This window comes from Archocentrus centrarchus, chromosome 2 (genome assembly GCF_007364275.1).
Source record: "Archocentrus centrarchus isolate MPI-CPG fArcCen1 chromosome 2, fArcCen1, whole genome shotgun sequence".
NCBI classification, from domain to species: Eukaryota; Metazoa; Chordata; class Actinopteri; order Cichliformes; family Cichlidae; genus Archocentrus; species Archocentrus centrarchus.
Window position 1 is genome coordinate 8759492 of NC_044347.1, and position 17750 is coordinate 8777241.

A 17750-nucleotide genomic window follows, 5' to 3' on the forward strand; every position below is an offset into this window, starting at 1 on the left:
CAAAACCAGGTCCAAAACCAAGCCTAAAATCCAGTCTAAAGATGTCCAAAACCAGGTCCGAAACCAAGTCTACAAACCAGTCTAAAGATGTCCAAAACCAGGTCCAAAACCAAGTCTAAAAACCAGTCTAAACATGTCCAAAACCAGGTCAGAAATCAAGTCTAAAATCCAATCTAAACATGTCCAAAACCAGGTCCGAAACCAAGTCTAAAAACCAGTCTAAACATGTCCAAAACCAGGTCACAAATCAAGTCTAAAAACCAGTCTAAACATGCCCAAAACCAGGTCAGAAACCAAGGTGAAAACAGTTGGAAACAACCTGAACAAGTCTAAAATCCCAGTTCAAACCTAAAGCCTAAACCAACTTAAACAAGTGACAAAACAGGTACCAAAGGTGTGCTTGCAAGCTTGACCCTTATCTGTTTTTCTACATGGTTCAGTTGGCACAGAAATAAACTTTGTGGTTCACAGACAGAGAGGGTTTTTATGGTTTGTATTATAAATTACATCTGTAGATAAATGTACAGTGCTTTTCATACACAATTATCTCAATGGACAGAAAGCTATACTCTGTGTGTAGACTTTTAAAGACAAACTGAACTTGCATTTAAGATGCACTGAAGCCAGAAACTCATCATGGACTTTAAGAGGATCATGGTATCTTTATTTGCTTTGTTGGACTGCTTTGCTGAGATTTGGATTTGGGGTGTTTAATGCTTTAAAACTTGTGTTGGTTTCTATCTTGTGTGTTGACTCAGTGTTGGTTCAGCTCTCTGCCTTTGTTTCAGGCTGATGAACACACAAAAAAAAAACTGATTTCTAATCGTTCTTCTTACACAAGCATTTCTAAAAATCCCTGCTCTTCAGTGCTGTTAACAACCCTCACTGCTCAGAATCACATCGAGACAAGAGACGATTAATTACTCTCGCCTTTTTTTGGCCTGATCTTCTCCTCTTTAGACTTTTCTTGCCAATTAGGTGGCATCTATTGCCATCCACTTAATTAGCGGCATTAATGTGATTTCTTTGCACATAGTCGGGCAATTAGTGGCGCTGATTGAGTTTCATTCGATTAGCCTCCGCAAACACGTTAATTGACGCCGGAGCTGCAGATGCAAAGCGTTCAGGAAAACCTGGCTTTTTGGTGCTGGAGGGGGTTTGTGCATGTGTGTGTTGATGTGTTAAGTGATGAGTTTTAACACTAATTTACTGCATCAGCTGCTCTAATGGCTGATGGACGTGTGCAGTTCGGTGAAGTGTGGCTACGTCTGAGGCAGAAGCAAATAATTCGTGATTTAATGTTTGTGCAGATGAAACTCGTAGCCGATCTGTCAAGAAAGATGACAATAATCGGCAACTTCTAAAATGTGCTAATTAGTTCGTTTAGGTCATTTTTCAACCTAAAACAAAGATGCTGGTTTTTTTTGTCTGTTGTGGGCCAAAAAAAGAAAATCTGGGAAACAGTGAAAAGAGTTTTCACCATTTTCTGACCACTTTCTGGACAAAACAAGCCATCAGCAGTCAGAAGGTTCAACACCAGTTCCAAGTCAGCCTAAACCAGTGAAATCAAAACATATAACTACTGAGCAGACACCAACAAGGATGAAAAGAAAGAGAATCTACTTTTTAATTATGATGTATCTAAAGCAGATTATTCCAAAACAAATGTCTACAGAGGTCTTTATCATTTTTTTCACTGTTTTTCAGGCCAGTCTGCACTTATAGGGGCTCCAATGTTATGAAACTGGTTCTAGAAAGGTGATTAATCAAGTGTGACCTCCTGTGCAGTTCATAAATGTAGTGATCCATTCATTCAAAAAACGAAGGCTTTCATATTTGAGATTCCCATTTTTTAAGGGACAAACTGCATTAAAAAAGACACATTTTCAATTTTTGGTTTCTCAAATATGCGAACTTGGCTTCTTTTCTTTGTTATATACAACAGTTTAATATCTTAAGCTTTGGACTGAATATCAGATTAAGACCATTTAAGATGTCATCTTGTTCTGAAGGATGCTCACATGGACTTTAATCACAGTGTGTGCATTTTCAAAGCCAGTAATCAATACAATTTCACTGTACACAATGGAAGTCCAAAAACAGTTCAGCGCCATCTGATTTCTTGTAGGTACAGGTGCCAAAAAATAAATAAATAAAAATCATAATAATTAAATTATTACTATTATTCAGCAGTTTTTCATGCAAATCTGCTGAAAACTGTATTGTCACTATTGTCACTACACTTTAAAGGAGCACCCAGAATGCTCATTGTGATCAAATTTGCGGCTTTTTTAGTTGAAACGTCTCCAGATTTAAATCAGATGAAATGTGCCTGATTTAGATGTTTATGCTTTACAAATAGAACAACAAAAAAAAAAGAACATTTTGTGTCCTGGTGGTCAAACTTTGTTTAAAAAAAAACAACAAAACAAACAACTGTTAATTAGATTTAAAAAAATGTATCGAAAACCTGTAAAAGGCAACACATTTAATCTGACTTCAGACTGAGCGAGAGGACAGAGAGAAAATGAGCAGCAGAGAGAAAGACACAAAAGTGTGTGTGTGTGTGTGTGTGTGATAATAAAGCAGCGTCAGGGGCAGGATATTGTGCCAACAGGGCAGAGAGCTGGGGCAATTAGCAGAGACATTACAGATGATATCCACATCATCAGCACCGACGTGGGCAAACAGATGACGAGTCCTAATTAATACACAAGCCATCAACACACACACACACACACTCACGGGGGAGAGATGAAGAGCAGCAGATAGATGGAGGTCAGTGCAGGCTGGCAGAGCGCTGCAGTCTAATAAGCAATCACTGTGTGTGTGTGTGTGTGTGTGTGTGTGTGTGTCTTACGTGCAGGCTCGGGTGGTAGGTGAGCAGACCGTTGTCACACAGCGTCACATACTTCTTCTTCCACTCCTTGTTGAGGGATTTACCGCTCCTCTTCAGCAGCATGCCCTGCAGGAAACACACAGATCAGCACACATCGTTCACTCTGCAGAGTGTCACTCTGTGCAAAGATTTTTCATTGTTATCGGGGACAAACTGAAACTATCTGATCAGAACCAAAATCATCATCTGCAACAGAAATGTCTGAACTTCACATTTAATAACCCGCAGGCTGTCCGGTAAGTTCCCCAAACTGTAGCTGCACTCCATCTCCACCGTCCTGAACTACAGCTTATGTCTTGCTCTGCAGCCTTGATGAGCTCGACCAGCGTTCTGCCTGCTGCAGGTTCTGGTTAGAGTAGCCGTCAGGTGGCCAAAGCACCATCAGAGCAGAAGAAGAACAGCTGTGGCGGTCCATAACAGTGCAGTGGGAGTATGTGCTACAGCAGGGCGGACGCCACAGTCCAAGCAGGCAGCTTATGCTCACTCATTCCACCAAAAGTGATGTCACAATTGCTCGCATGAAGTGACATGTCCAACAAGTTGGACAACCTCCATGAGGAGCAGTAAGATTCCCAGAAGGAAGGAGATGCTCCAACAGCAAACCCAAGAAGGTCTGAGTCAGCTGACGAGCAGCGACTGAGACTTTCAAAATAAAAGCAAGAGGATTTTCTCTGCTAGTAAATCAATGCTGTTGTCTTCTAAATAAAAACGGATGGCAAAATATACCAGGTGATGAGGGGAAAAAAAAAAAAGCCCAAAAGGTAATCTGTTAATAAAAGATTTTTCTATGAATCTGCCTGTTTTCCTCACTGACATCCAAAGTCTTTAACACTTCTGCAGAGCTATCAGAGGAGGAACAGTCAGATTAATGGAAAGGTTGGAACAGCTACAGGTGAACAGCGTCATCAGCAGATGGTCCCCTTTAGACGAATGAATGGATTTCCAAATAATTTGATGTTTTCAATGTTAACATTGGTGCTGATGCAGTAATTACTCTTGATGCTAGTTTTCATCAGCTGATGAAAACAAAGAATTTTTTATTTTAAATCGAGCAGGAGGACACACCAGCACACAGCTCCTGATGGTGACGTCTGAATGGAACTCAGTGGATATATTTAGGCGCTTCTGCAACTGCAACACACTCAGGAAATCCTGGCTTTCTGGTGCTGGAGGGGGTTTGTGTGTGTGTTAATGTTTACAAGTTTTAAAATTTCTTATTACAGTAATCAGATTGTGATCTTTTCAAAACTATGAAACAAGCAGAACTACAAGCGCACTTTGGCCTAAAATATTTCCATCACTTCAAATGATGAGCCTCAAAAAGAGAAAAGCACAACTCAGTTCAAGAGTGGAGAAAAAAAATTTCATGGATATTAGTGTCCACATACTTTTGAGTCCTAATTGCGCATTTAAAGCTTCTCGATTCCTCGATCTTTGTGCACGCTGGAGCTAAATGACGTCCAGAGTCGACGGAGTGAAGCTAATGAGCGAAACGAGAGAAACAACATTTAAAAGATCAGAGCTGAGAGGAGCTGGATGTGAATAGATGGAGGGAAATCAGCGCTCATTTAATTGTCCGACTCTCTTTTTGTTCGCTCTCTCTCCCCTACGCACATCAGCCGCGGCTGACTGACCGTTTAGGCCGAGCGACCGCCCGCTCGCCGCCCACACTTCATTAGGAGAGAGAGAGAGCAGGAAGGTCAAAGAGAAGGCGAGAGAACGGGATCGAAATGGGAGAAAGAAGCAGCAAAAAAAGAGGAGGAAGTGGGGAGAGAGGGAGGTGGAGAAGGGGGGATAAAACTGTCTGCTGATTAGCAATTACAGCCGCGCTGCCACGCGTGTCACTTCACTGGACCTCTACAACATTAACACTCCGACAGAGGGTATTAATAGAGTCCAGCCATGACGGGAGGAAGAGGGGGGAGTTAGAGGAAGATGAGGAAGTGGGGGTGAGACGGACAGGCCGGGCTGATGGACAGAAGCCTGCTCGCTGCCGCCCTGGCCGCTCAGCTTTCATTAAGGCGGTCAGTGGTGGTGGGATAGCGCGGCAGGCCCGGGGTGACCCTCGCTGCCAGTGATAGAGCATTCAGTGTAATTGGCGGTGACATAACGCCAAGAAGAAACGCCTCAGAGTGACAGAGGCGGTGGAGGAAAGGACAAGATGGCGAGCTATGAAGAAGGGCGACAAATTTATTATCCTAGAATGTCTAAAAGAAATTTGTAAGAGTAAGACGTTAGACTGAGAGTCATCCTGTAAGGATCACACCAAAGGGAGGAGTGGAAAATAAAAGCCTGAATAAGCCAGAAATATCCCTGAAAGTCTTTTATTTTGGTATTAATAAAACAATAAAAAGGAGTAAAGACACTTGGCTGTCCAACCCGCATTACAGACAGTTAACTAAACACAAAAAGGGCGGGCAGGACACGCTTTTACTTTGAGAGACTGTTGAAAAAAGATGGGCATAACCTACATGATATTATTCACGGGTTTGAGAGGATCCATCTTCAACGCTAACATTTTGTCCACAGCCATATTGGATTTTTGGAGTCAGAAGGGGCCATATTTGGATGACACGGTGAAGTGCTAATATATCAGCTAGCAACTAGCTAGCTTAGCGAGCGGACAGGCTCAGATACCTTCTAAGCTTATGTTTAAATCATCTTCTGTTTGAAAGAAGCTGTTTTAGGACCACCTCCCTAAAAGCCTAATTTTATTTGATTGGCCAACTTCAGAAAGCCTACCAAGGGATAGCGCCATGAAAAATAAAATACTAGAATTTTACTTACCAAATCTGGCACAAACTTTTTGGAGGGCCTGTTAGTACAATTAATCCCACAGCAAGTCATATCATTTGTCAGATACTCGCATTTACTCAAAAGTCCAATAGAGTCAGTCTCCATGGACTCCCGTGTTAACGTGTCCAACTTTACAGCAGAAATAACTCAATAGTTTTGGACTCTACAGCTAATTTCCCAGTTCCTAATGACTGTATAGGATATTACTTTTCTTATAACTCACCTGTTTAAATTATAATAAGGCTCAAAGATTGCAGTATTAGGTGCGTGGCCTCCTTGACTGACAGGTGGATGGCGACACAGGTGACTGTAGCTGCTAGCTGTCTGCTAGGCTTCACCTTAGCTAACCGGAGTCACTGAACTGGACTTCTAGACTGTGTTTGAACTGATTTGTGTAATTTGATCATAAACAGAATCACAGTGCCAGTGATTTATTTAGTGGTTTATGTTCAGTTTGCCTCCTTTGGAGCATTTTTCACAAACTTATCTGACAAATAACACGGCTTGCTGTGCAATTAATTATACTAACAGATGGTGCAATAAGTCTGTGGTCCAGTTTTGGTGAGTGAAACTCTGGGATTTTATTTGGATTTTACTCAGCACTAATTAGCAGGTATCCATGTCTGTGTGATGCAGCTTAATAACCAGCCAAGACTGCGTACTTGATATCTTGGTGCTCCACCTCTGCATCCAAATATTGTCAGTTCTATCTACAAGATACCAAAATGGTGATGGGCACTGAGCTCAAATGAGAGCAACCCTATGTTCACAACAGCTCACAAATGAAGCGGCACCTCAAGACTGTAACTGCTAACAATGAGAACAAGAAGGGCACTCAGTACAGTGGATACCTTGCCCACCCCAAATTTTCTATGTGCTGAAACTACGTTGCAAAAGATATCACCCAATGATGTCATTTTCCATCAATAAATTACTAGATCACAAAGACAGTTTTTTTTTATTTTATTGGCTTTTAAAAAACTATGTATGTGATTTTTCTTTAGGGTTTGTAGCTCACTTTGCATTATGGTGAGTTTTTAAATTTAAAATAGAAAAAAATGAAATATCAGCAGTAACTGTTGATATCTGAGTAGCAAATTTCATCGTGACAGATGAAAAATTCACTGAGATATGAATTTTAAAATGTTTCACCAATGTTTAGAGATAAGGATTTTTAAAATAAAATCACATGTTTTGGGGCCTTGAAAGAATATTTCCACAAAATGTCATCAATTTTGGTTCAAACTTTTTCAGTTATATTGCTAACAGACAGACAAACATAACCTCTCTCCACCTATCAGTGGGTGGGGTGAATAACCTACATTGCTCAGGATTATACTTATTTGGAACCGATAAACACATTATGAACAAAGGTAGAGTGGAATAGCCCTTTAAATTTTGTAATAGTGTCACCATAAATCCTAAAAAACACAGCAATATGTAATTTAGGTCATATCAGCCACCCCCTGACTAGATGCTCGACTGTCCTGCTGGTATTACAGACAGTGAACTACCCACCGACACTCGACAGCAGCGATTCCACTAATTTCAGCTCATGTCACGAGGAAATGAAACAGAAACAGCAGTGTCTGCATGTGTAACAACAGGGCTTCCCCACGGTGCGCTAAACACGACTTGACGAGCTTCCTGCTGCTCTGAAGTGAAAGCTGCCGGCAGCCGTGCAGCTGTCAGGCCAGCTGATCATCCATTACTGCCTGTTAGTGAGCGAGCGCCAACATGTTTCCCGGCAGAGCGAGCGACCGAGCCAGAGAGGACGTGTGTTTACATGACGATGTTCATCCAATAAGACTTCAGGTCAGCTCAGTGCAGCGGGGTCTTTTCAATTATAATCAATCAGACGGATCATTTAACAGATAAATCTACAGTTTCAACACTCGAGAGCGGTTTTTACTGGCAAGGAACTGGTGATAGAAATTTGAGTCAATCATGTAAACTCACCTTGACAAGAAAACACTGAGATAATCATTTGAAGCAAACAATACTTTAACGTTCCAGTAGGTAAAACTTCCACCGCTAGATGTCAGGAGATTTCAGACTGCATTCAACTGAGTTCTGTTTTCTTTCCCTTCTCAATTAATGCTTATTATCCTAGCCATGGTGGCTGCTATAGAGAAAACATGTTTTAGTCATCCAAGTGAGACCTAAACTATTACATTTGTACGTCACAACTGCCGCGGCCTGCTGGCGTGTTTCTACTACTACTTGGACCCGATCTGGATCTGCCCCGGAGTTTTTCCCTATCCTACCAAAGCGGTCAATATTGGGCAAGAAGCGTGCACCTTTTTTACTCTGGAAGAGGCTGTAAAACATTGTGAAAGGAGTCCGTTACAGGTCAGTGAGTTAGAGGAGCTCATCTCTGACCAATGACAGCGATACTGAGGTGAGCTGTTGAGGACATGCTGAACTTTTCTGTCGGTAAGCACTGCTGTTTTTGCCGCTGTTAGCTGCTGTCAGTGCTAGCGAAACTGTCTTCCATAAATGAATCTAACAGTGCTAGACTGACACTTATGAAATAAACTCATACAATGTGAGAATGTAATCAAACTTTATCAGAGGGAAAGTGGAGCCTAATATTAACTTATTAGCTAACATTAGCCTATAACCAGCTGTTGTTTAGCTGGTTCTTTGTCAGATGATAGGAGACTTTCCTTGTGTTTTCACTTCTTTGGTGAAGCGAATACCTCCTCAGATGAAAAAACATAGGTATGATGCTTTATATCTTGAGTTTGAAGGTGCAGACGCAAATTTAAATGTCCCTCCAAGGCACACAGGCACTTTTGGTGTACTACGTATGTGGCCGGTCTCCAGTAACATATAAAACATTATTAGTCGGAAGAGAGATGTCCTTTCTGGCCACTGTATTCAAATATGGCGGGGGAGCATGGTGGCTTCCACAAGCTGGCATCTGCTCCTATATATTTTTATACAGGAGCATTTTCATAATATGCCTGTCTGGGGAATTTGGAGGTGGTGGATGCAGCTGATCTCATACAGATTATATATTATATTCATACAGACTATATGCTCTAAATGCTCGGCCGTTTTAGTTATTGTTGGTTCAGAAAGTAAAGCTCTTTGAAAAGGTTGATGTCCTTTCCTTCAGTTCTTTATTAGAGCTCTGACTTAAAAAAAAATGTTATGGATTCATTGGATCAATTCCAGAATTGTTGGAGATCTTTTGGGAGTGTCTGAAACTTGGATCTCTGGAAGCTTAAAGAAGGTTTTCTTTGATGGTCTTCATATTTCACTGCGTTAAATTTTATCTGGGTGAAATAAGAAGTGTTTTTTACGTACAAGGAAGGGAAACAAAATATAAACTGCTCAGTCGATTGTTATTTCACTGGTTGGGTTATGGTCATGCTCTTTGCCAGGATAATGGATTCAGCAGACACCTTTTTTAACCCTCTGAGATCTGGCGTGTTGTTCCTGATACACTGATCCTAGCTATTTTCTAATTAGTTTCCATACATTTATACTTTCAAACAAGAGCAGTGCAAGACTGCAAACTTCACCAAGGCTGAGAATTCCCTTTGCACCAAGTGTTAATTCAAAGGTTATCCAGGCCTGGATCAGCCTGTGACAATTTGTTGAAAGTATCTAGGAAAATATCGCTGAGCTTTTCTTAACTTGATAATCACGTCTGTCAAAAAGAGTTTGTCCATAACTTTATGAGTATTCCTGGTAATAAACAAACCAATCGCATAACCTTCACAGCAGAGAACAACTGAATCTACTGAAAATGCCCGTGAAACATACAGTTTATTATAGTAATACATGATTTGGTCCAGAAAAATCTATAGAGGGATCTTAAATGAAAACTGTGAAACCCACTGTAAAAAAAAGATGTGTGCATACTTGTATTGTAGTGTAATACTCAATTCTAAAGTGCTGCACTGTTCCATTGGGGGGAAAACTGTAAAATCTAATCTTGTTTTTTAATTTCCATCCATTTAAATTCTAAATACAAACTCACCATAAACATAGCAATAAGGAAATACTTGATGATAGCACACTGCAGACAAACTAAACAGAAAAATTAGTGTAAAAACTGTTTGTAAAGCTCTGTTTTCATTCATACTTACAGGATTCAGGGAAATCTTAAACAAAAGGAAAAATATTTTTGCACTACAAGGTCAAAAGAGAAAGTAAATTGGAACAAGGCAACGAGGAGGTAAGAGGTGGATGGTTGATCACCACCAAACTAAACTGAGGGATGAACCAACATCTCTCACAGTCCTCCATCCAAACCCAGGATTTGGGGAGGGAGACGTCAGCGGATTAATTTCGTCCATCCATCCTGAGGATGACAAGCGATCAGTTTGTGCGAGAGGAAGGCTAATTGAACGCCACATTGAAATCCTCCTGATGGGTAATATCTTTCATTATTCACCTCCCTGAGCTTAGTGACACACTTATTTTACCTTCAGGAGGAGGAGAGGGGGTAGCATTCATGACAGCTCACAAGGTCTCCACATTGGAAAATAGATGTGGGGAGATAAATACATCCTCAGATATACTCTCTCCCCTCCGACTGAGGCACTTCTCCGCCCTGGTGAAGTATTGTGGGGTAGTGCTTAGGAAAAGGTCGCTAGCTCCGGGGAGTGGGGAAATGAAGTCATTTGTTAGGCATCCAAAAACGTCCGAGGGCATCAATGAGGTTTCTTCTCCGGAGAACAAAACAAAGGGGCACGAAGGGTCCGTGTTGGGTTTGAGTAGGGAAAGAAAACAAACAGGGTTGAATAGAAGGGTAGATGTAGATCACAACCCCCAAAAACACAAAACTCCCCCAGACACACTCTATCTTCACTTCTTCGCTTCGGTTGAAGTATTGTGGGGTAGTGCTTAAGAAAAGGTCGCTAGCTCGGGGGAAGCCAAGAGATGAAGTCATTCGTTAGACGACGCATCGGAAAGGATCATACCTGAGGGTCTCTGATTAAAGACCACAGCTGTCACATGTCCGACATGTTCGAGGGGGAGCACGGAAAAATGATTTCTGAGGCAGAAAGGTGTACTCACGAGACATGCCTTTCAACTCTTTGTCTGAAGTTAAAACTGAGAAACATGAACAGTAATATGAACCATAATTCCTTCTTCCATTGTGTGACTCAAATTAGAAGGAAACTGTCTGATAAAGGAACTTTTCTCCTCTTGGAGGCTGCCTGCCTATTGATACAGACTAATCTACTCTCTAATCACTCAATCACCCCCCTATTTTGCTCAGACAATGGACTCTACTGGGGCCTCCTGAAGGGACTGACAGCGGATCTTAGAGGAGATACGGGGGAGGCGATATCTGGACAAACCCTCCAGAGAACAGGATGATCTCAAAGGAGCCAGGGCCCTTTTGTTCTTCAACGTCCCCCGAGAGCAGGAGGCTAAATTAGAGGTGTCACCCCCCGCCAACAGAGGAGAGCGAGGGGGGTGATGGGAGAGGGATCCCTTCTGTATCGTGGTGGCCATCTGATCCGGCCTGAGCAGCGTCTGCAGGTCATCTATCATCCTCTCAGACAAGAAGACAGAGTGTGAAATGTTCACTCCTCTAATCTTAAAGAAGACAAAAAAGAGGAAATAAAGGAAAGAGGCCGATGCTGTCTGACTCACTGCAGGTAAATATCCTCTTTGTGGGAAGCAGCTGAAAGATCTTTGATCCCACTGCTGCAGGTAACAGCTGGCAGATCTTCTTCTTCACAGTGGTTCAGTGTAGACTGGTGCCATTTGTCACATACCATTGGATCTTTGTAGTTCTTAGAACTCAATGTCTTTTTTAGATATGAGGCAGCACCGACAACCTTCATTAAAAGTGTAAACAATGATAAAACATGTAAACCACAGCTCTTTACTTCAATAAGCTAATATGACATGGAGGAAAATCTACCCTAACAAGACAGAATATGAAGATGTAACAACACAACTGCTGAACTGGTTCTTATTCTTGGAATTACTGGAATTCCATCCATCTATTGTCTTCCACATATTCAAAGTTGGGCTGGGGTAGCAGCAGACTAAACAGAGTATTCTTTCCTTCTCTCCAGCTACACTTTCCAGTTCCTTTCCAGGCCAAGTGAGATATATAATCTCTCCTGCAGGTTCTGGGTCAGCCCCGGTTGGGTGTGCCTGGAAAATCTCAGGAGGCATCCTAACCAGACGCCAAAACCACCCTGACTGGCTCCTTTTGACACTAACAACTGGAATACCTATCTGGGAAGCACCTGTGAGTGCTCAACCTCCAAGTAATTCCCAGAACTGTTTAGTCTGAAAGTGATTACTAATTGGTTTGTAGGAAGGTGTGCAGCTAAAGTGAGTATGCTAACAAATCCATCATTATTGATGATGGATTTTAGACAGATGGAGTTTTAAAACACTGACAAAAATAACTTCTATAAGTAGATAAAAAAAAAAACTACATCCATCATCAATTTTTACTAATATATACATCAGTGTACTTACAAAAACCTTTGTACTATATGAAAATGGACTTTTTAACTTAATGTTAATCAAATATCATCCAGGTTATTGGTGACCTCAGGCCCTCGGGGTGCTATGTGTACAGTAATCATGTTAAGACTTTTAACTTCTTTGAAAAATGGAAATAAATGTATTTCTTTGAAATAAAATGAAATGAAATAATCATTTTGAAGAAGAAGTTTGTCATAATTTAAACCTACAGAACAGCAAATGATTTGTTTTGTGGCAGGAAAACTATTAAAGCTTTTGATGGCAGCGCATGGAGTTTACTTTAGGTCAGCTTGCACCCACAGGTTCATCCACAAGCTGACTGCCATTAAAATACATTTACAATTGCAGCTTCAAGTTTAGCCAAGATCCTGATATATATTTTTTCCTCACAAACTAAGACTTCAAATTAAATTAAAAATGAATTCCTGTGATTTTTTTTTTTGATGCAGAGTTATTCAGATGTATTTTCCATGATTAAAACAACAAATGAAGGGGATTGTACAGCCTTGGTGGCGCTCCGGCTCCTTTGAATCACATCTTTCCATGTGGTTCTTGACCTGATCACTACAAAGGATGACAGGGATTAAAAAACTACAGCTTACTGCTTCGAAGTAAACAGCAAAAATGAGAAAAACCAGCACAGTGGAGGACAAACCCCACAACTACCATCAAAACACACTGACAGCCATGCAGCAGCTTCAGTCTCCACGACAAGGTCGGCGTTGATGAGGCAAGGACAGCGAAGGGCAAGCCCAGGGGAGCAGGACGCAGACCAGATCAAATAAAACACCACAGAAGAAGAGGGGGGCTGAAGTGGGGCTGATTTATCTGATAAGAGTTCTGGGTAATTAATTAGAAACTCAATTATCCAAACCTTACTTCAGCAGTCTCAATTCATTAGTGGATAAAAAGCCTCGCCCCTCACTCGGCTTGATGCTCGGTGAGAGACAGGATGTGAAGGAAACACGACTCCTCTTCCTCTGCAAGAGACCCTCAGGTCACCGCCGGGCACTTTTGTCCAGCTTTTCATCAAATAAGTGTAACAAAACACCCAAATACACACACGCACACGCTCACACGGTGTGAAACAACAAAGCGACCACAGGGACACTTCCAGCGAGCTCGCAGCAACACCTCCATGCCAAACAAAAACTCGGGAGTGCTCCGTGGAGACCGCCGCGTAGCGGCGTAATGAGCACGGTCTAAAAATGCTCTTTGATTGACGCCTGTGTTCCTTGTTTTAATTATTTCTCAAACTAAAAAGGGAGAGACATCCCTCCAACACTTCCTCCACCCACTGCCACCACCCCCCGAAAAATCTCATTTCCAGGGGTTAGTGTGCATGACAAAAATGTCATCATGGCCAAAATGGCTCCGAGCGGTGACAACCTTTCCCAGGGAAATGATATTTTTCCAATCCGGCGGAAGGCGGATCATGTCACCCTCGTTAAAGCCTTGATAGCAGGTCTTTAATATTCACCGTCTTAATTAGGGCTGCAGTTAATTTCATTAAATTCTTTGGCTGCTAAATGAAGCAGATTATGAGACATCTTTTATTGCGAAGCGTGAAATTACAGCCTGCCTGCTGCCAATGGCGGGGCGAAACTAATGAATTACAGGGTAAATAACACCCGAATTAACCATCCAATTTAACTCCTTACAAAGCGCCCGGCGCCGAGGGGGGACGAGTAGACTTGTCAAAACCACCCAGCCCCGTGCTCGTCTGCAACCCCGCGAGAGGCAATTACAGGCACGACACTAATCAGCTCCTCGCAGGAAGAAGACGACGGCATCCGAAAGCCTTGAGACTTCAGACTGCGAGTGGAGCTCAGGAGGAGATGCAAAATGTTCATTTACAGGAGGAGGTCGTCACAGTGGAGGTCAGGGAATCTATTAACAGTTCTTCTACAAAGCATCAGGACTAATGTATGGATGTCTGACAGGCCCAGAGCCGCTGTTTGAAGGTTTTAATACTTCTAGCTGGAAAGTTGGAGCTCACTTTGAAGCAGGAATGTCCTTATTGGACATTTTTCCTCCTAATCCAGCTCCAAGCAGTCTAATCTTAGTTCAACATATCTGTTTCCCCCCAGCTGGAAAAACAAACAAGCCACAGAGGTCAGAAAGTGGTGCAAAAAGTGTGATCTAAAAGGGACGGCTGAGGCAGCAAACACAGAAACAATGTTAGCGTGATTATAGCAAAGATACAATTAACCTAAAAAATACAGAAAAGTGGAAATTTTGGTCAAATATCAGCACAGAGATGTGCCTGAAGAGGAGGACTTTTGGTTTTCAGGAAGCACCACTCAAGTAAATGGTAGCGGAGCAAGAAATTTAATTGACCACAAGGTAACAGACATAGACATAAATGACTGCATGAATGAAAATTACTATCTGCTGCTTTGACATGTTTCCTCAAAAAGCATGGGCAGTGAAGAGGGGGAATTAATGGAGATTTGTATCTTGATGACTGGTGTTATATCCACTTATGAAGCTTTCTAAATTATACAAATGTAATTTTTAACTAATTCATCACTTATCTATTTTTTTGTTTGTTCATGTGTCTTCTTTAATTTTCTGTTTTAATTTATTGTACTTTATTGTTCTGTTTCTCTCCATTAAATTGTTACTTTCCCTCCAAACCTAAATAAATGGGAAAGTAAATAAATACAAGAATCTATACAACAGAAATAAACACAGAACCAAATTAAATCAGAAAAATCAGTTTCACATTATTTTAATTAATTAATTTGGTGTATTTAATGGAGTGTGAATTTGAGTAATTTATTTATTCACGATTTTGACATTTTCAGTCCTCCATACATTACTTCCTGTTGTTCACAGATATTTTTAATTGAGGTATTGATTATACTGATGTTAGAGGCTTCAGAAACTCATCAATAAAGTAAGATTACAAAGGTTTGAGAGCATTATTTTTACTAGGCCTAAATCAAGCAAAAAAAAAAAAAAAAGAACAAACAAAAACTTTTATTGTCAGTGAACCTAAAACACAACTGTCAAGTTTTGGAGGATAGAAACATTAAAACTCAAAGTCCAAAACACAAAGTTTGGGGAATTTAAAGTTTCTGGGCACAGTAGTGTTCATGCAGATGTTTGTTTTATTTATTTTTTATTTTGGCAGTGTCGGTCCCCCGTAGTTCTCAGTTGGGACTGGGTGAAAGTGTTGTGTTCAGTGACCCTTGACAGAGTAAATAAAGGTTTACAGAGAGAGGAGGAAAAGAAAAGCAACGAGCACCTCTCCAGTGTGTCCGGTCCCAGAGGCTCGGCTGCTGTGTCGGAGGAAATTAATTTGTTAGATTGTTGGCTTTCAAAGCGCCTCGGTCAGCCGCTTAAAAGACACACGAGCGAGCCTCTCCCTCTCTCTCCGGTAATTATCAGTTAATTAGCGGCGTGGAGCAGATGTCGGAGGAGCCCTGCGCCGTCAACAGCCTCTGTAAACAAAGCTGGACGCATCCGCTCACTTCAAGAAAGACGGAGAAGAAGAAAAAGCGACCAATCGGGTGTTGGTACAGCCAGCGTTTCCTCTGTGGCTTCCCTCACAGCGGAGCATCATCGCAGGAGGTTTCAGCTTCAGCGCCACATGTGTTTCCTGCTTTGGTTCATCGTGCAGGTGGCAGACGCGAATGTGATCCCTCAGAGTTCATTAGCATAAACATGTTCATTATTAAATTAAATATTCATTACACGACAGTGAGCGTATGGATTGGAAAGTTTCCAGCTTTTATGGCCACATTTGAACGCACCACTCTGGAGCTTCATTTGCATTTGCAGATTTAAGTGGTTTAATCCTCAGTGATTTAAAGAATTATTTAAGTAGGATCCGTTTTCATGTATAAGCAGCGCTGTGGTTAGCACTGATGCTTCACACAGAGAGAAAGTCCTGGGTGTGAATCCACCATCTGGCCGGGGTCTTTCCGTGTGGCGTGTGCACGTTCTCCCCGTATCTGCGTGGGTTCTCTCCAGGTACTCCGGCTTCCTCCCACAGTCCAAAGACATGCACTTACTGGGTTAGATTAATTGCCCATAGATGTGAATGTGTGCGAATGGTTGTCTGTCTCTGTGTTAGCCCTGTGACAAACCGGCGACCCCTCCAGGGTGCAGCCTGCCTCTCGTCCTGTGACAGCTGTGATAGGCTCCAGCCCCCCTGAATTTTCCTTTAAACTCCAAAGGATTAAACACATAAACTCTGAGTTTAATGATGTGGCTTCACATAAGATTTAGATAGAGACCATGTTAGGTAGCAAGCTGAGGTTAGCTAGCTGCTATACCTGGGAATATGACTGTCTAGGAAAAACTATGATTAAATCATCATCATCAAGCTTTATTTATCAAGCACTTTAAAAAGCCACAGCAAATACAGAGTGCTGTACACCAAATAAAAAAAAAAAAAAAAAAAAAAAAAATATATATATATATATATATATATATATATATATATATATATATATATATATATATATATATATATATATATATATATATATTAAAAGAAGAAAACAAACAATTAAAAATAAATTATTAAATAATAAAGTAAAACATTAAAACAGATAAGATCAATGTCTCATGCTGGGTTGAAGGCCAGAGAGTATAGGTAAGTTTTAAGATGAGTGAAGTGAAGGCGATTGTCTAACGTGCAAAGGCAATTCATTCCACAACTTAGGGGCAATAATGGAAAAGGCTCGGTCCCCTCTGAGCTTCTGCTTAGATCTCTGTATGCGTAACAGCATCTGATCAGATGACCTGAGATCTCGGACAGGAGTGTAGGAGCAAAGCAGTTCAGAAAGGTAAGGGGGATCAAGGCCATTTAAGGATTTAAAAACAAATACAAGGACACAGGCAGCCAGTGGAGTGAAGCCAGGACAGGTGTAACATGCTGTCTTTTACGTGTTCCAGTCAGGAGACGTGCAGCGGCATTTTGAACCAACTGGAGACGTGAAAGAGAGGACTGGCTGACTCCAACATAAAGTGCGTTACAGTAATCAAGCCGAGATGTAATAAAGGCGTGTATCACTGTTTCTAGATGCTGCCTAGAAAGGACAGGTTTTACCTTCGTCAATTGCCTTAAGTGAAAGAAGCTAGACTTCACTACTTCACTGATTTGTCTGTCCAATTTAAAATCACTGTCCATTATAAAGCCCAGATTTGTAATTATGGGCTTAACATATGAGGCCAAAGGGCCCAAATCAAACTTGGGCGGAGGCTCACAAGAGCTACTGGGTCTAAGCACCAACACTTCAGTCTTTTTTTCATTAAAATGTAGAATTAAAATCAGCAGGACACTGGATTCACGGAGGGTTTGTTTGGTTTGGCTGATCAAATCCAACCCAGAGCAGTCTTTGTTTTGGCTAATGCTAGCGCGCTGCCTCATGTTAACACCACTGACAGCATAAAACTGAAACTAATACGAGACCTCTGTTTGTATAGAAGTCTCTGCTGCCTTGAGCTCTGACCTCAGTTTCTTTCCTGATGAGTTTAGGGATTTTTTTTCTGTTTTTAAGTTTTACTGAATAAAATATGATATTCATTTATTGAATGTTGGTCATTCTAAGTGTCAGAAAGG

General features: G+C 41.3%; 1 protein-coding gene across 1 annotated transcript in view; it reads right to left on the reverse strand.

Moving 5' to 3' along the window:
• agap1 (ArfGAP with GTPase domain, ankyrin repeat and PH domain 1) overlaps window positions 1–17750 on the reverse strand; it is a 128987-nt gene that overhangs the window by 52497 nt on the left and 58740 nt on the right. The window contains 1 exon segment of the mRNA XM_030752466.1: window positions 2861–2965. Within this exon segment, the coding sequence (XP_030608326.1) occupies window positions 2861–2965 (105 nt within the window).